Genomic DNA, 13713 nt, shown 5'->3' with positions numbered 1-13713 from the left:
AGTAATGAGGCCTCAATCTCATGTAATGCATATATAGGCTAAAGCTTAAGTTTTAACAAATCTCTCTATGTGAGCAATGTTTTTTTCAGTAGCATGAATTTATAACAACAATGTTTTCTTGGATAGGCTATTAGAATTTTCAATAGCTATATCTAATGAGTCTTTTAACATTTTCTTGCAACTGATCTATTTTAAAGCAGATGCTTCTACAAACGTTTATCACACTTGTGAATAACAGTTGAATCTTTCAAAACAAGATGAAGTTGCCTGTCTTACATGTCACTTTTGTCAGTGACTTCAGTATTCAAGATCTTATTTTGTCAGCTGATTTTACTTAACGTTGAAAGCAATCATTGAGAAAGTGGTTGAATAATATACTTTTATCTGTTACGCAATTTTGTGTGATTCTTGAAACAGTCAAACCGGTGATGATGCTACAAAAGTTTTCTCTACTAGAACCTCAACCACCACTTTTATTCCCCTTTTGAGTCATCAAATAAAAATAAAACTTTCATTTGTATCATAAATATCAAACAGGTAGAGATAAGCCTTTCGTATGTTTAAATATAGTCCAGAACGATGGCGAAGAGATAAGGTGCTAACATGTCGCCTTGTAATACTTCGGCTTTGACTTTAAAGAATTCCGTCTCTCCCTCGTGAGTGATCACTTTTGCTCTGGTGTTCTCGTACAGCTTACTTATTGCTCTCAGAATTCTTGGTGGAATATCATATGCTTTAAGTATCTTCTTCATCATTCCTCTATGTACTGAATGAAAAACCTTTTTTAAAGTCCACATAGATAATGATAGTTTTCCTGCTATGGCTCTTAACTCCCTTTATCAGTCTTCTAAGTACAACATTGTGAAATATTGTTGACCGTCCTGATTTGAATCTATTTTGATTTGGTCACAGTTGTTTGTCTATCTTATGCTGTATTCAGTTAAGTATCATCTTGTTGTCCATTTTTGCAACAATGGTAGACAGACTGATCCCTCTGTAATTCCCAGTATCACTCAGGTCTCCAGTTTTGGGCAGTGGTAGCGAGTCTATCTTAGACCATTGTTCTGGCTTCACATTGTCATTTAGTAGTTTGTTCGCAAATTCAAGGATAATGTTGTCTAAATCACATATTTTTAGTACTTCTGGTGGGATGTTGTCAGGACCAGTTTGTTTTCCTTCTTTCAGGTTACTTGTAGCTCTTTCTATTTCTTGTTTTGTGAAGTCTCCATCTTCAATTTGCAAACCGTCAAGTATCTTTGCTAATTCTTCATTTTCTGTTTCACTGTCAACTTCTAGTTCCTTCCCAAGTAATTCGTAGAAATGAGTGGACCACTTTTTGATTCCCTCGTCCTTTGATTTCCCTTTGATGATTCCCTGCTTGATGGAGTTAATCAACCTCCAACTTTCTCTGTGCTTACACTTTGTGTCTGCATTTTCGACCTGGGAGATCATTTCATCCAGTTTCTCTTGGTACACCTGTTTTAGATCCTCTTTCTTTCTTTGGAAAGTTTGTTTAGTATCGTTGTTGGCAGTTTTTTGATAGTTGCTGAATGCCACTTCTAATTCACTGCATGCTTTTTCTAACCTAGGATCATCAGCTAACTTTCTTTGTTTCATCCTCTTCTTTATTGGTATCAGTTTTGCTGCCACTTCCTCATTTGATTGCACAATCTTGCCATATTGCTCTGTAACAGTATCCCTGTTGGTGGATAATTCAGCAAATCTGTTATGCACTGTAACCATATAAAGCTGTTTTGCATTTCACAATGTAGACCAATTGTAGCATTTTTCCTTGCAGGAGTTTTACTTGTATGTAGACTAAGATGTAGTCTGGCTGTCACTAAGCGATGGTCACCCATTAAACTGCTAAAGCTGTTATATGCTTCTACATTGTGTACAGAATGCTTCCGTTTCGTATTAATTAGTATGTATTCAATTTGGGACTTGCTGCCATTCATGTCAGAGATAAATTTCCATTGTTTTCCTTTTTTTTTTTAATAGAGTTTTAGCGATGTGAAGATTACATTCTGTTGCATGATTCAAGGGAAGCTGGCCATTCTTGTTGGTTTCCTTATGGAATATGTAGCAGACTGTATTCTTGCCCAAATGAGCATTAAAATCACCCCATTCTATGGTAACATGGTGTTTTGGTATTTCATTGATGACATTTGTCAGTGTTTCGTAGTACTCCTCTGCATCCTTGCTTCCCACCGTGGGTGCATAATTAATAACTACTATAATGGATGGGTTTCCATTGAATGTGGCTGTGACTATTCTGTCATTTACTGGTGTTACTTCGGCCAATGCTTTCTCTGCCAAACCGTTGATTACCCCTCCTGCTGCAGCACCATTAATACTTCACCATGCACTTGTCATTATTGGTGTGCAACCTTCAAATCATTCAAGGACAATAGGGTCTTCTTCGTGCACTATCTTGTGTTCAACTACTCCAAGGATGTTTAGTTTCTATAAATGTCAGATGGCTCAAATAGATTTTAGTGATCAATAAAGATTCTCGTATTTTCCACCTTCTGTCTCTTTCATTAATTATATCTGTGTGTGTGTGTGTGTGTGTGTGTGTATTAGTAGCGTACTGAAAAACCTGAATAATACAATCAAATAACTCCAACTGAAAGATGAAATTAATTTCTATTGGAAAAGGATTTCTACCAAATAATGAACACAAACAACAAAACATGTCAACAAAAACCATATCACAGAGAATTTTTTTTAATGTATCTAGTGAATATGAATGAAAACAAAAAAAAAATAAAGCTTTCATATCCTACTTTCTGTCAACAACTTCAGCCATGTTGAAAAGACTTGACAGCAAAATTATTATCAATAATGGCCAGGAGAAATCTAAGTGACTACACATAATTATGTCTGGATTAAAAGAGGTACCAAATCATCAGTCACTAGAAAATCAGTAGAGTCACCTGTACTTGTTAATTATATAGCATTCTTGCTTATTCTGGTGAAAAGTGATGCTAACAGGTGACAGTTATGGTTAGCAGTAGGCCGGTAGAAGCCAAGTGTCTTGGCCAAGAGTATAATGCAAAGCCAACATATGAACTGTTGGTATTTAGGTTGGCAAGCTGGGACCTTATCAAACTGGCCAAATGTGATTCTTTTTTGTTACATCAAGAAAGTGAAAACACTGAACCAGTTATTTATTTGTACAAAAAAGATTTAATTTCGTACTTCAACAATTCAGTAAATAGCTTACAGTGGTGTAATTAAATGTACATATGAAACCGTTTCCAATATGAAAATCTAGTCAGTACTGCCTTCTGTTAAAGTCAACAGAGTTGGATATGGAGATGGTGAATTACTGCAATGTGATGGTGGTACCGTGTTGTCGTTGGCACCAGGCTGAGCTGTCTGGTCTTTGTCATCGTCTTCGACTTCTTTTTCATGAACAACAGCAGGAGTTGAAAGTGTTTCGATTTCTTGAGGAACTTCTGAAGCTGTTTGGGTCTTTGGAAACTGTTGTGATGGAAGACTACTGGGCTGAGTAAGCAGAGGAACAGGAACTACAGCTGATGGCAAAGGTAGATTCTGTGATTCATCATCATTAGGTTTGTCTTCGGTGGCTTTAGGTTGACTTTCAGGAGCTGTAGACTCAGTTGGTTGATTTGGTATGGCAGTGTCTGTACCTTCAACTGTTGGTACTTTTATCTAGAATTTGTCAGAAAATTGAAAAAGGAATAAAAATCACCAAAAAATTGATAAGATTTTAGATGGACAAACAATGTCTTCAACTTCCATAACAATGAGACCTAGAAATTTATATTTGATCATTTATTTAATAGAGAATGCTAAATAGTGTTTAGCCTTTTAGCAATTAAGCTGGCTATATCTGATCCAAGTATTCAACCTGTTTTATGTCAACACTGGCCATATCTAACCTCTTACACCTTACCCTACAATATCATCTTCGAAGTAAAAAGTCACATCAAAATCTTTGAGCTATGAGATAATACAGGATCAATTCAAAACAATGTGAATAAATAAGCTTCACATTTAACAGAGTAATCTGAATCCTAAAGGGTTAAATCCATTGACCAAGCAGAAGATTATGATTGTAGTAAACTAGCCATTCTGTTACTTATGTGGAATATTAATCAAATTACAAATAAAACATTATCTGTTGTAGAAATATATGTTAAAGTGTCTGAATATACATTTATGCAGAGTAAGTTTGTGAAAAGAATAGGTTTATATCAATTATAATTTCTTTAACCAGTGAAAGTCATTAGAGCACTGGATAGAATACCTTGTAGTATTTGCTCTGATCCTCTGCACTTAGAGTTCAAATCCCACTGAGGTCACCTTCAGATAGAAATAATATCAATCCATGGTAGCGGATTGGCAGAGCAGTTAGAGGGTTGTGCAAGATGCTTTGGGATACTTGTCCTGGCTCTATGTGTTCTGATGCCACTGACTGTAACAACATTGGTGCCAAGTTGTATCAACCCAAGTTGTTGGCCTTTCTCTTAGAGAAACATCCATATTATGGAGAGAAGGTACTGCTGTACCTGAGCAACTGCCAGTAATCCTCAAAATTATCTTGTTCAGGTTTACACAAACATTTGCAGATGCATGGCCAGACTTGACTGACAGAGGCCCTACATAATACATACACACATTTCCCTTAACCAAAGCACAATCCCTTTTGCCTATCTATTATTAGATTATAGAGGAACTGCATTAAAATAATTACAATCTCACTTTTCTATATCTTTCTGGAATCTGAACACTTTAAAAGGAAGTGGGGCTTCAACTGACAAAAATGTAGGTTAGGATAAAGTTTTCTACGTTGTATCTTCACAATTCATCAATGAGAGAGAGTTTCAAGAAATAAGCTCTTTAGACACAGAAGATATATTGCCAAGAGAACTTACATATGAGAGGTAGGGTCTTTGTATTAAACTATAAAAAAAAATGCACAAAAATCTATAAAAAAAAACACTCGTTCAAACAAAAAATACATTACTTTTGGAAGGTAAACTTTAAAAAAGCTAATCTTATAAACACATTTTTCTTTAGTTAGTGTTATTCTTTTACTTGCTTCAGTCATTTGACTGTGGCCATGCTGGAGCACTGCCTTTAGTCGAGCAAATCGACCCCCAGGACTTATTCTTTGTAAGCCTAGTACTTATTCTATCGGTCTCTTTTGCCAAACTGCTAAGTTACAGGGATGTAAACACACCAACATCGGTTGTCAAGCGATGTTGGGAGGACAAACACAGACACACAAACATACACACACACACATATATATAATATATATATATATACATATATACGACGGGCTTCTTTCAGTTTCCGTCTACCAAATCCACTCACAAGGCTTTGGTCAGCCTGAGGCTATAGTAGAAGACACTTGCCCAAGGTACCACGCAGTGGAACTGAACCCAGAACCATGTGGTTGGTAAGCAAGCTACTTACCACACAGCCACTCCTATGCCTATATTAATATATTTAATGTAATCAGTGCCAATCCAATTAGATATACTTTTGTGATAATAAGATATTAGATTAATGACTTGTTATTTTAAGTGATTTCAGCAAGTAAAGGACATAACTCTAGATATGGTTCGGTATTATTATAGATCTTCAACAAAGCAGAGACTTCATCAAAGTTGCCAGAGCAGTGACAATAAAACCTCAGCTTTGGTTTGAAGCAATACATACCACAACAGAATTTTCTCTTTTCTCTTTCTCCAGCTTTTCAGCAGCCTTCACCTGTTCAAGTGGGTCTTTCTCCAACACATTCATAATCACTTTAGGTATATGAGCTCTCTGCAATAAAAACATTTTTTTTTTAATTAATTAATTAGTAAATTTATGATGCCACAATTAACCTGAAGCATAATACATTAACATTACTTTAATATGTGGTGTAACAGCAGAAACAATATCAGGCTAAATGCAGTGCAGAATTTCATTCTGGGCTCACACACCATCAAATTCAAATTTATCTACCACAGAAGGAAAACAAACTAAATACCAGTTAAACAGTTGGGATTGCTGAAATGGCAGTTGACTACAGCCTCACAGTTAAACACCAATACAGCATTTCATCAACTAAACAAAAGTTCTTAAATAAATTTTGAGACTTTAACCCTTCATGGGTTAGCAGGGTCCCTTGGGACCCCAGCAAATTTTAAAGTTATACAACTTTTACATATTTTATTTAACTGATTTTATATCTCATGACTTTTATTGTCAACAGTTTACTTATGCACATACAAATTTTGAGTCAAAAATTTCCAGTCATTGGGGTCCAACTGACCTTCTTTGAAATTATTATTTTCTGTTCTTTTTTCAGATATTCAGATGAACTATAGGTCAATTTTCTTCGCACTTGTACAGGTATGAATTGATATCTTTTTTTTTTAATTCTTATTGTTTTATCTTATATTTAGTGCTATATACATAGTTTATAAAACTATAAAAAAAGTGATAAATTTCTTGTTCCATATCATGCACTCACACATATACAAGATTAAACAAATATTACTTTATAGATAGTGTGGAAATGCGCAAAAATAAAAGAAGACTCCAATGGCCTTTTGGGTAATTCCAACCCCGCCTGCCCACAAAGGGTTAAAAATGATGGCTTTAACAGGCATTACTGTGTGGTTAAGAAATTCACTTCCAACCACATGACACCATGGGCAAGAGTCAGGTTGACAAATAAACCCTATGAATAAGATTTAGTAGATGGAACTTTACAGACACCTTGTGTGTGTGTGTGTGTATGTGTGTGTGCATGTGAAAGGTTGTATTTTGTTTTCATATGTCTTTGTACTGACACTGACTAGACAGTACTGACATTTGTTTGAGTTGCATCACACAACTTGGCAGTTCAGTATGTGGGACCAGTTGCATAAATGCCTTACTTGCAAAACAAGTAAGGCCGGCATCAGAAAGGTCGCCAAGCCATTGAATACTACTTCTAGAAGTTTTGTCCAATCTGTGCTAGCATGAAAAACAATGATCATAAACCTGATGGCTTTTTTCTTTTTAATGAATCTAATCATTAATTCAAGGCATCATGAATAAAACTTGAATAATAAACAAGCCAATTTTTCATCATTCTGTTTACTCTGTGGCTGTGTGAATAAGAAGTTTGCTTCCCACCAACAAAGTTTTAGGTTCAGTTCCTCTGTGTGGCACCTTCCGTGTCTTCTCTGGGTTGACCAAAGACTTGAGTGGATTTGGTAAAGAAACCTGAAAGAAGCCTGTCATATGAGTGCATGTGTGTGTGTGTGGGGGGATGTATATATGTTTGTCTCTTTGTCTTGAAATTTTTGATAATTATAAATGAGTGTCACTGTCATTCATTTCCAATATTCTGCAAAAACATGTCTGGCAATTGAGAAATATCACCTTGTTTGAAAACAGGTGAGGGTAAGCAACAGGAAGAGCATCCAGTTGTAGAATATCTACCTCAATGAACTCCATCCAGTCCACACAAGTATGGGAAAGTAGCCATTAAAATGATGACGATGATATCTCTGAAGCATAAATTATTTCATATCACTATAATTAATGACAACAAAATATAAAAAGCAATGCATTTGGTGTCATTTTTTGAAGTTGTGTCAAAGAATTTAATGTTTTGGTCTGTAATCTTACCTGATGTGGAGTAAACGACTGAACATGGTGGAAAAGTGGTTCACGCAAGTCTGGGCTAATTTCAAAGACATTACGAAGTTGTGGTGCTGGCAGTTGCAGAAGTACTTGAAATGATTGTGTCTTAGTTCTTTGACAACATCTAATAAAACCTTCCCAAACTCTTTTTTGCTTCCACACCTGTAAATAAAATAAATAAATGCATTCAAGTCATTGAGTAAATTTTTTAAACTAAAATACTTCCTAACCGTAGGTACAGACATGGTTGTGTGGTTAAGATGTTTTCTTCTCAGTTTTGGGTTCAATTCCCGTGCATGGCACCTTGGGCAAGTGCTTTCTACTATGATAGTCCAGGGCCAACCAAAGCCTTTAAAGTGGATTTGGTAAACAGAAACTGAAAGACTATATACTAGCTACAGTGGTACATATTCTAAAATTGGAATGATACAGAGTAGATTAGCATGGCCCTTGTGCAAGGACGACACGCAAATTCATGAAGTGTTCCATTTATAAAAAAGGCGGTGAGCTGGCAGAAACGTTAGCATGCCGGGCGAAATGCTTAGTGGTATTTCGTCTGTCTTTACGTTCTAAGTTCAAATTTCGCCATGGTCGACTTTGCCTTTTATCCTTTCGGGGTCGATAAATTAAGTACCGGTTGCGCACTGGGGTCGATATAATTGACTTAATCCCTTTGTCTGTCCTTGTTTGTCCCCTCTATGATTAGCCCCTTGTAGGCAATAAAGAAATAAGAAACTGAAAGAAGCCTATCATATATGTGGGTGTATAGGTGTTTGTATTTCTTTGTCTTCACATCACATGGCGGTTATAAGAGAGTGCTATCATTCTAAAAGCAGTTTCATTTGTTTCCAATTTTCAATGAAAAGATGTCCAACCATGCTGAAATATTACCTTGCCTGAAAGCAGATGAGGGTTGGTGACAGAAAGAGTATCCAGCCATAGAAAAACTGCTTCAATGAATACCATGTGACCCATGCACGCATGGAAAAGTGGGCATGATAATAATGATAATGATGATGCATTATGATATAAATGTGTAACCTAAGTTGAAAAACAAAGACAGTTAAAAGGTAAACCACACAACACTAGTTTGTGCAGAATGAAAAACAATGTATCAAGATAGAAAAAGACAAGACATTATAATAATCACTGTTGTAGTCATACCTGTTTGGTGATAAGTCTTTGTAAAATGTTCATCACAAATCCAATGAGACGTGGATACATGGATAAAGACTGCAGAACTGTTCGCATCAGAAGAGTGGGAAGAGGGTTCAATTCCATCAACTGCTGCATTACTACAGCCAAAACCTCCTGGGTGTAAACATTTTTCTCACTAAAACATAAATTGGTAGCTACAAGAAACAGAATATAAACAATTAAAACAACAACACAAAAGATTGTCATTTTGGAAGAAATACTGTCCAGTCTATTTGTAAAAGATGACAACACTGTCGATCAGTTATTTGATGTGAATTGTAACAAGTAATCATCATTGTTTAACGTCCACTTTCCATGCTGGCATGGGTTGGACTGTTTGACAGAGGACTGGCAAACAAGGAGGCTGCACCAGGCTCCAATCTGATCTGTCAAGGTTTCTACAGCTGGATGCCCTTCTTAAAACCACTCCAAGAGTGTAGTGGGTGATTTTTACATGCCACTGGCATTGACCATGCTTGAATGGTGCTTTCTACATGCCACCAGCACAGGGGCCAGTCAAGCAGCACTGGCATTGACCAAACTCAAATGGTGCTTTTTATTTGCCACTGGCTCAAGAGAGAATTGAGTTACTAGCATCAGAGAGTAGAGAAAGAAATTGAATTTTTTAAAAAACTGAAAAATTAGATGAATTCTTTAAGTCTTAATTTTATTCTGTATTTAAGAGCAATTTAGCAAATTTAAAAATCTAATATTCACTTAATCTTAACTATTGGCTTCAAAATTTGGCACAAGGCCAGCAATTTTGAGGGAGGGGTAAGTTGACTTCATTGACCCCAGTGCGCAACTGGTATATATTTTATCAACCCTGTAAAGATGAAAGGTAAAGTCAACCCCAGCGGAATTTGAATGCAAAACATAAGCATTTTATGTGGTGTGCTAATGGTTCTACCAGCTTCCTGCCTTACTAAACCTTAAATACTAAAAACAAAATGGAAAGCAGTAAATCAATTTAATGCATACCTTTGATGATGGTCTTCATATCGCATTTTGTAGGATCAATGTTATGTAAAGCAATCAAAAGCTCAGCTGGAGTCAACGGTGAAGTGTAAGAAGCATCAGCATTGGCTATAATAAAATATAAACATATATGATGCGAGATACATTAGCTGCATACAATATAACACTAATGTACTTAAAGTTGGTGCTCCAGTATGGCTGCAGTTAAATGACTGAAGCAAGTAAAAGAATAAAAGAAAATGTTTCTCAAAAGATATTGAGTATATTTCTAAGATATCTTGGTTACAAGCTATACAACTAACAATCAAAGAAATATCACATACCTATATCATTATGATAAACATCTGGTAAAGTCAAAGAACTGACAGTCCTGTAAAACTTACAAAATTTGTTCATATGCTAAACAAAAGCTAATTTTCCTACGACATAAAAAAATATCCACTATGGGTTTAGTTTTATCATAGTATAAATGATTTTATGCTATTTTACCAGCAATCTGTTGTTCATTTCCCCACTTAAAATACCATACAACTATCCAGCTGAAAAGTACAGTTGTTCATAAGAGTTAGAAATTTGCTTCAACCAGTTATGTCAATATCTAAGTAGCTATTTATTTCATCTGAAAATCATCATCATCGTTTAATGTCCACTTTCCATGCTAGCATGGGTTGGACAATTTGACTGAGGACTGGCAAACCAGATGGCTGCACCAGGCTCTAATCTGATATGGCAGAGTTTCTACAGCTGGATGCCCTTCCTAATGTCAACCACTCCGAGAGTGTAGTGGGTGCTTTCATGTGCTACCGGCATGAGGACCAATCAGGCGGTACTAGCAACGCCCACGTTCAAGTGGTGTTTTTTATGTGCCACCTGCACAGGAGTCAGTCCAGCGGCACTGGCAGCAACCTTGCTTGAATGTTTTTCACGTGCCAGTACGGTGACGCTGGTAATGATCACGTTTGAATGGTGCTTTTTACGTACCACCGGCATGGAAGTCAGTCAGCTGCTCTGGCAGCGAATCACGCTTGGATGGTGCTCTTAGCACTCCACTGGCATGGGTGCCGGTCAAAAATTCCCTTGTTTCAAAATCATAATGGTTTTTGGTTAAAACATTTAGATTCAATGTCTAAAAGTTATATTAAAATCAAAGGACATTTTTATATCTCACTGTTGTCTCTTAAATTATTGGTCACATCATTGTTGTTTAATGCCCATTTTCCTGACAAGCTAAAGGACTGTACCAAGCTCCAATGTATGCTTTGGGATGATTTCTACAGCTGGATGCCCCTTTCCAATGACAACCACTTTACAGAGTGTTCTGGGTGCTTTCTTTCTGTGGCACAAACACTAGTGAGATAACCAAGGTAAAGATCCCTCAACTGAGAGGGTGAGTAGTATTGAGGGAGGTGGTTTTATGTTAGTTATGAGAGGTTAAAGTATGACAGAGAGATATGAACAGGTGTGTAGTTATGGAGGAGATATATGGCTAACCCAGTCAGAAAAAAAGAGAAAATGGTGGTGGTAAGGTATCAGGGCATATCCTCAAGATACAAGAATATCACATGTCAAACCTTTGCTCCAGAAATACAAATCACTTGACAAGTCAATTTATTTCATATCGAAACTTTTAAGATTCACTTCTGCTTTCAAATTTTGTAGTTAGCTGTTTGTAAGAGGAGTTTGAACAACTTCAACGTACCACTCACTCCTTAAAATGATTCAATAATTAGAAATAGAGTGATCAGTTCTAATATCAATTTGAATTTAAACTGCTTATGACTTTTAGTCTGGGAATAAAGAGGTGTGTTGATGGTTCATTTAACCCTTTAGTTACCAACCCAGCTGAAACCGGCTCTTGCTCTGAGTACAAATGTCTTGTTTTCATAAGTTTTGAATTAAAATTTTCCACCAAACCTTGGTCACAATTTATGTTCCAAGCACTAGCTGAACGATAACTAAGTTATTTTACAAAATTCTTTGTTATATTTAAAGTAATTGAAAAAAACAGAGAGCATCTCAAAATAAATACAGTAACGAAAGGGTTAAGCCATTCCATATTGGAGCACTGGAATAATGAATTGGTGAATTTTGCTGCAATATGGTAATGAAGATAATGATAACACAGTATTCATTTCTTCAACCCTTTTGTTACCATATTTCTGTTGAAATTCACAACCTTTGTCTCTATTAATTTTTAAAATAATGAAGAATTTAGTAAAATAACTTTGTTATTCTGTAGGTGTCTGAAACATAAATTAACAAGAAATTTTGAGAAGAGGTTTTACATTAGGTCACTTTAAAACACAGGCAGTTTGGTATCAAAAGGGATGATTGTAAAATATAATGCTGTTAGAATGGAGTAATCATCATTTTTAACATCATCTGAAAAAAATTAACTATAAATTGGTTTCCAGTTAAGAATAGCAATTCAAAGATCAATAACTTACCATGGCCAAGTAATCTGTTAAAAACTTCCTTTACAACAATTGGATTTAATCTAATCAGTTTGGGTAAAGCAGCCAAAACCTCTTTCTGGAAGATACAATAATATACAGTAATAATTTAATACTTAGAAAATTGATTTTATAAATGTTGAGAACATTAACAAAAATCCATGTCTTTGAATGGAACATAGAGCCATTGTGATTTATATTCCAGACATATGAAAGTAAATTGATCAAGCTTAATCAAATATTAATTTGAATAAAGTATGGTTGCAGACACAATGGTCGATATTTAACAAACCCAGAAAACCAATATGGTAGGTATGGATTAATATTTTGTAGAACAATGGAAGGAATTTTTCACATCAATACTAAAAGACATTAAACCAATACCTTATACTGCCAGTTAACTGATCAATATTTCACATGTAAACTAATTAAGAGAAAAGCAGTGTAGTGCTTCACAGTAGTTACTGTAGAAAAACAAAATGGCAAAGATATATACAAAAAAAAAGCTCCCTCTACTTGTCATTTGAAATTCATCCAGATTGTTTATCTTTTGGTCAAACAGTTAAAAGGTCAGACCATTTATAAAGAGATCTTTATTTGATTGAAGGATTGTTAGCAGAAATAAAGCTATATGGTCTGTTAAAATGTTAATTTGTTTTTGATTATGACATGGGAGTTATATACCATGCTTATGAACACAATATAACGATTAGTAGAGAGGTTTGAACTAATGACCATGTATTCCATAGTCTAGCACCTTAATCACATTTTTTTTTTATCCAAATATATATTTTTTGTTTTCATAAAATTCAGAATGAAATCTGTTCATTTCATTATATTCTTTCCTATTCATAATTATGTGAAATAGAATTTCCAATCCTACTTCTTGTTTATAACAAAGATTTTTTAAAACTATCTTATGAAAGGGAAAAGTGAGATGAAATATAAACTAGTATAAATAAATTTACAACTCTTGTTTAGTAAATTGATTGATAGAATTTTATAATATTGCAATAAGCATTCATTTCCTTTTATTTGCAATTCTAATGTCTATTATTTAAATATTAATGCTAGAAACAAATTTTATCATCCATGGTTCCATGGCCTCATTTTATATCTATAAAATTCTCCTAAAAAGACAGCACATAATAATATCTAGATACATTACACTTGCAATTTTACTGATATGATCATCTGAAAGTGTGGATGCTTTTAGACAACAAAATTCAAAAGCTAGTTTTTACTTTTAGTGGAGTTTTGTTTCATTTACAAATCCTGCCCAAGTTAAACCATCCAAGAAGAGGGTTGGCTTGTCCAGAACACATTATGCAAAGAAGTCTTTAGTGATGTCCCAACGACATAATCATAATTATGGGAGCAAATTTCAAGTCATCTTGTAACAAGAATAAAGCTAATTGGT

General features: G+C 35.1%; 2 protein-coding genes and 1 non-coding gene across 3 annotated transcripts in view; 1 reads left to right on the top strand and 2 right to left on the bottom strand.

The window, feature by feature from the left end:
* Window positions 1-936: 936 nt before the first annotated feature.
* LOC115213251 lies at window positions 937-1743 on the bottom strand. The gene has a single exon (XM_029782185.1). The coding sequence runs from the start codon at window positions 1741-1743 to the stop codon at window positions 937-939; it is 807 nt and encodes a 268-aa protein (XP_029638045.1).
* A 1429-nt stretch (window positions 1744-3172) lies between these two features.
* Window positions 3173-13713, bottom strand: part of LOC115213006 (symplekin) — a 46608-nt gene continuing 36067 nt past the window's right edge. The window contains exons 27-32 of the mRNA XM_029781903.2: window positions 12288-12372; window positions 9844-9948; window positions 8830-9017; window positions 7651-7827; window positions 5701-5808; window positions 3173-3681 (exon numbers count right to left, since the gene is read on the bottom strand). Of these exons, the coding sequence (XP_029637763.2) occupies window positions 3277-3681; window positions 5701-5808; window positions 7651-7827; window positions 8830-9017; window positions 9844-9948; window positions 12288-12372 (1068 nt within the window). The 3' untranslated portion in view covers window positions 3173-3276. The remainder of the gene's footprint in view (window positions 3682-5700; window positions 5809-7650; window positions 7828-8829; window positions 9018-9843; window positions 9949-12287; window positions 12373-13713) is intronic.
* LOC115213586 lies at window positions 8054-8160 on the top strand. Its single transcript, XR_003881835.1, has one exon. It is a non-coding gene; the product is annotated as a U6 spliceosomal RNA (small nuclear RNA).

Source organism: Octopus sinensis, linkage group LG6 (genome assembly GCF_006345805.1).
Source record: "Octopus sinensis linkage group LG6, ASM634580v1, whole genome shotgun sequence".
Taxonomy (NCBI): domain Eukaryota; kingdom Metazoa; phylum Mollusca; class Cephalopoda; order Octopoda; family Octopodidae; genus Octopus; species Octopus sinensis.
The sequence above is the reverse complement of the archived record's forward strand: the minus strand, read 5'-3'. Positions and strand labels throughout refer to the sequence as shown.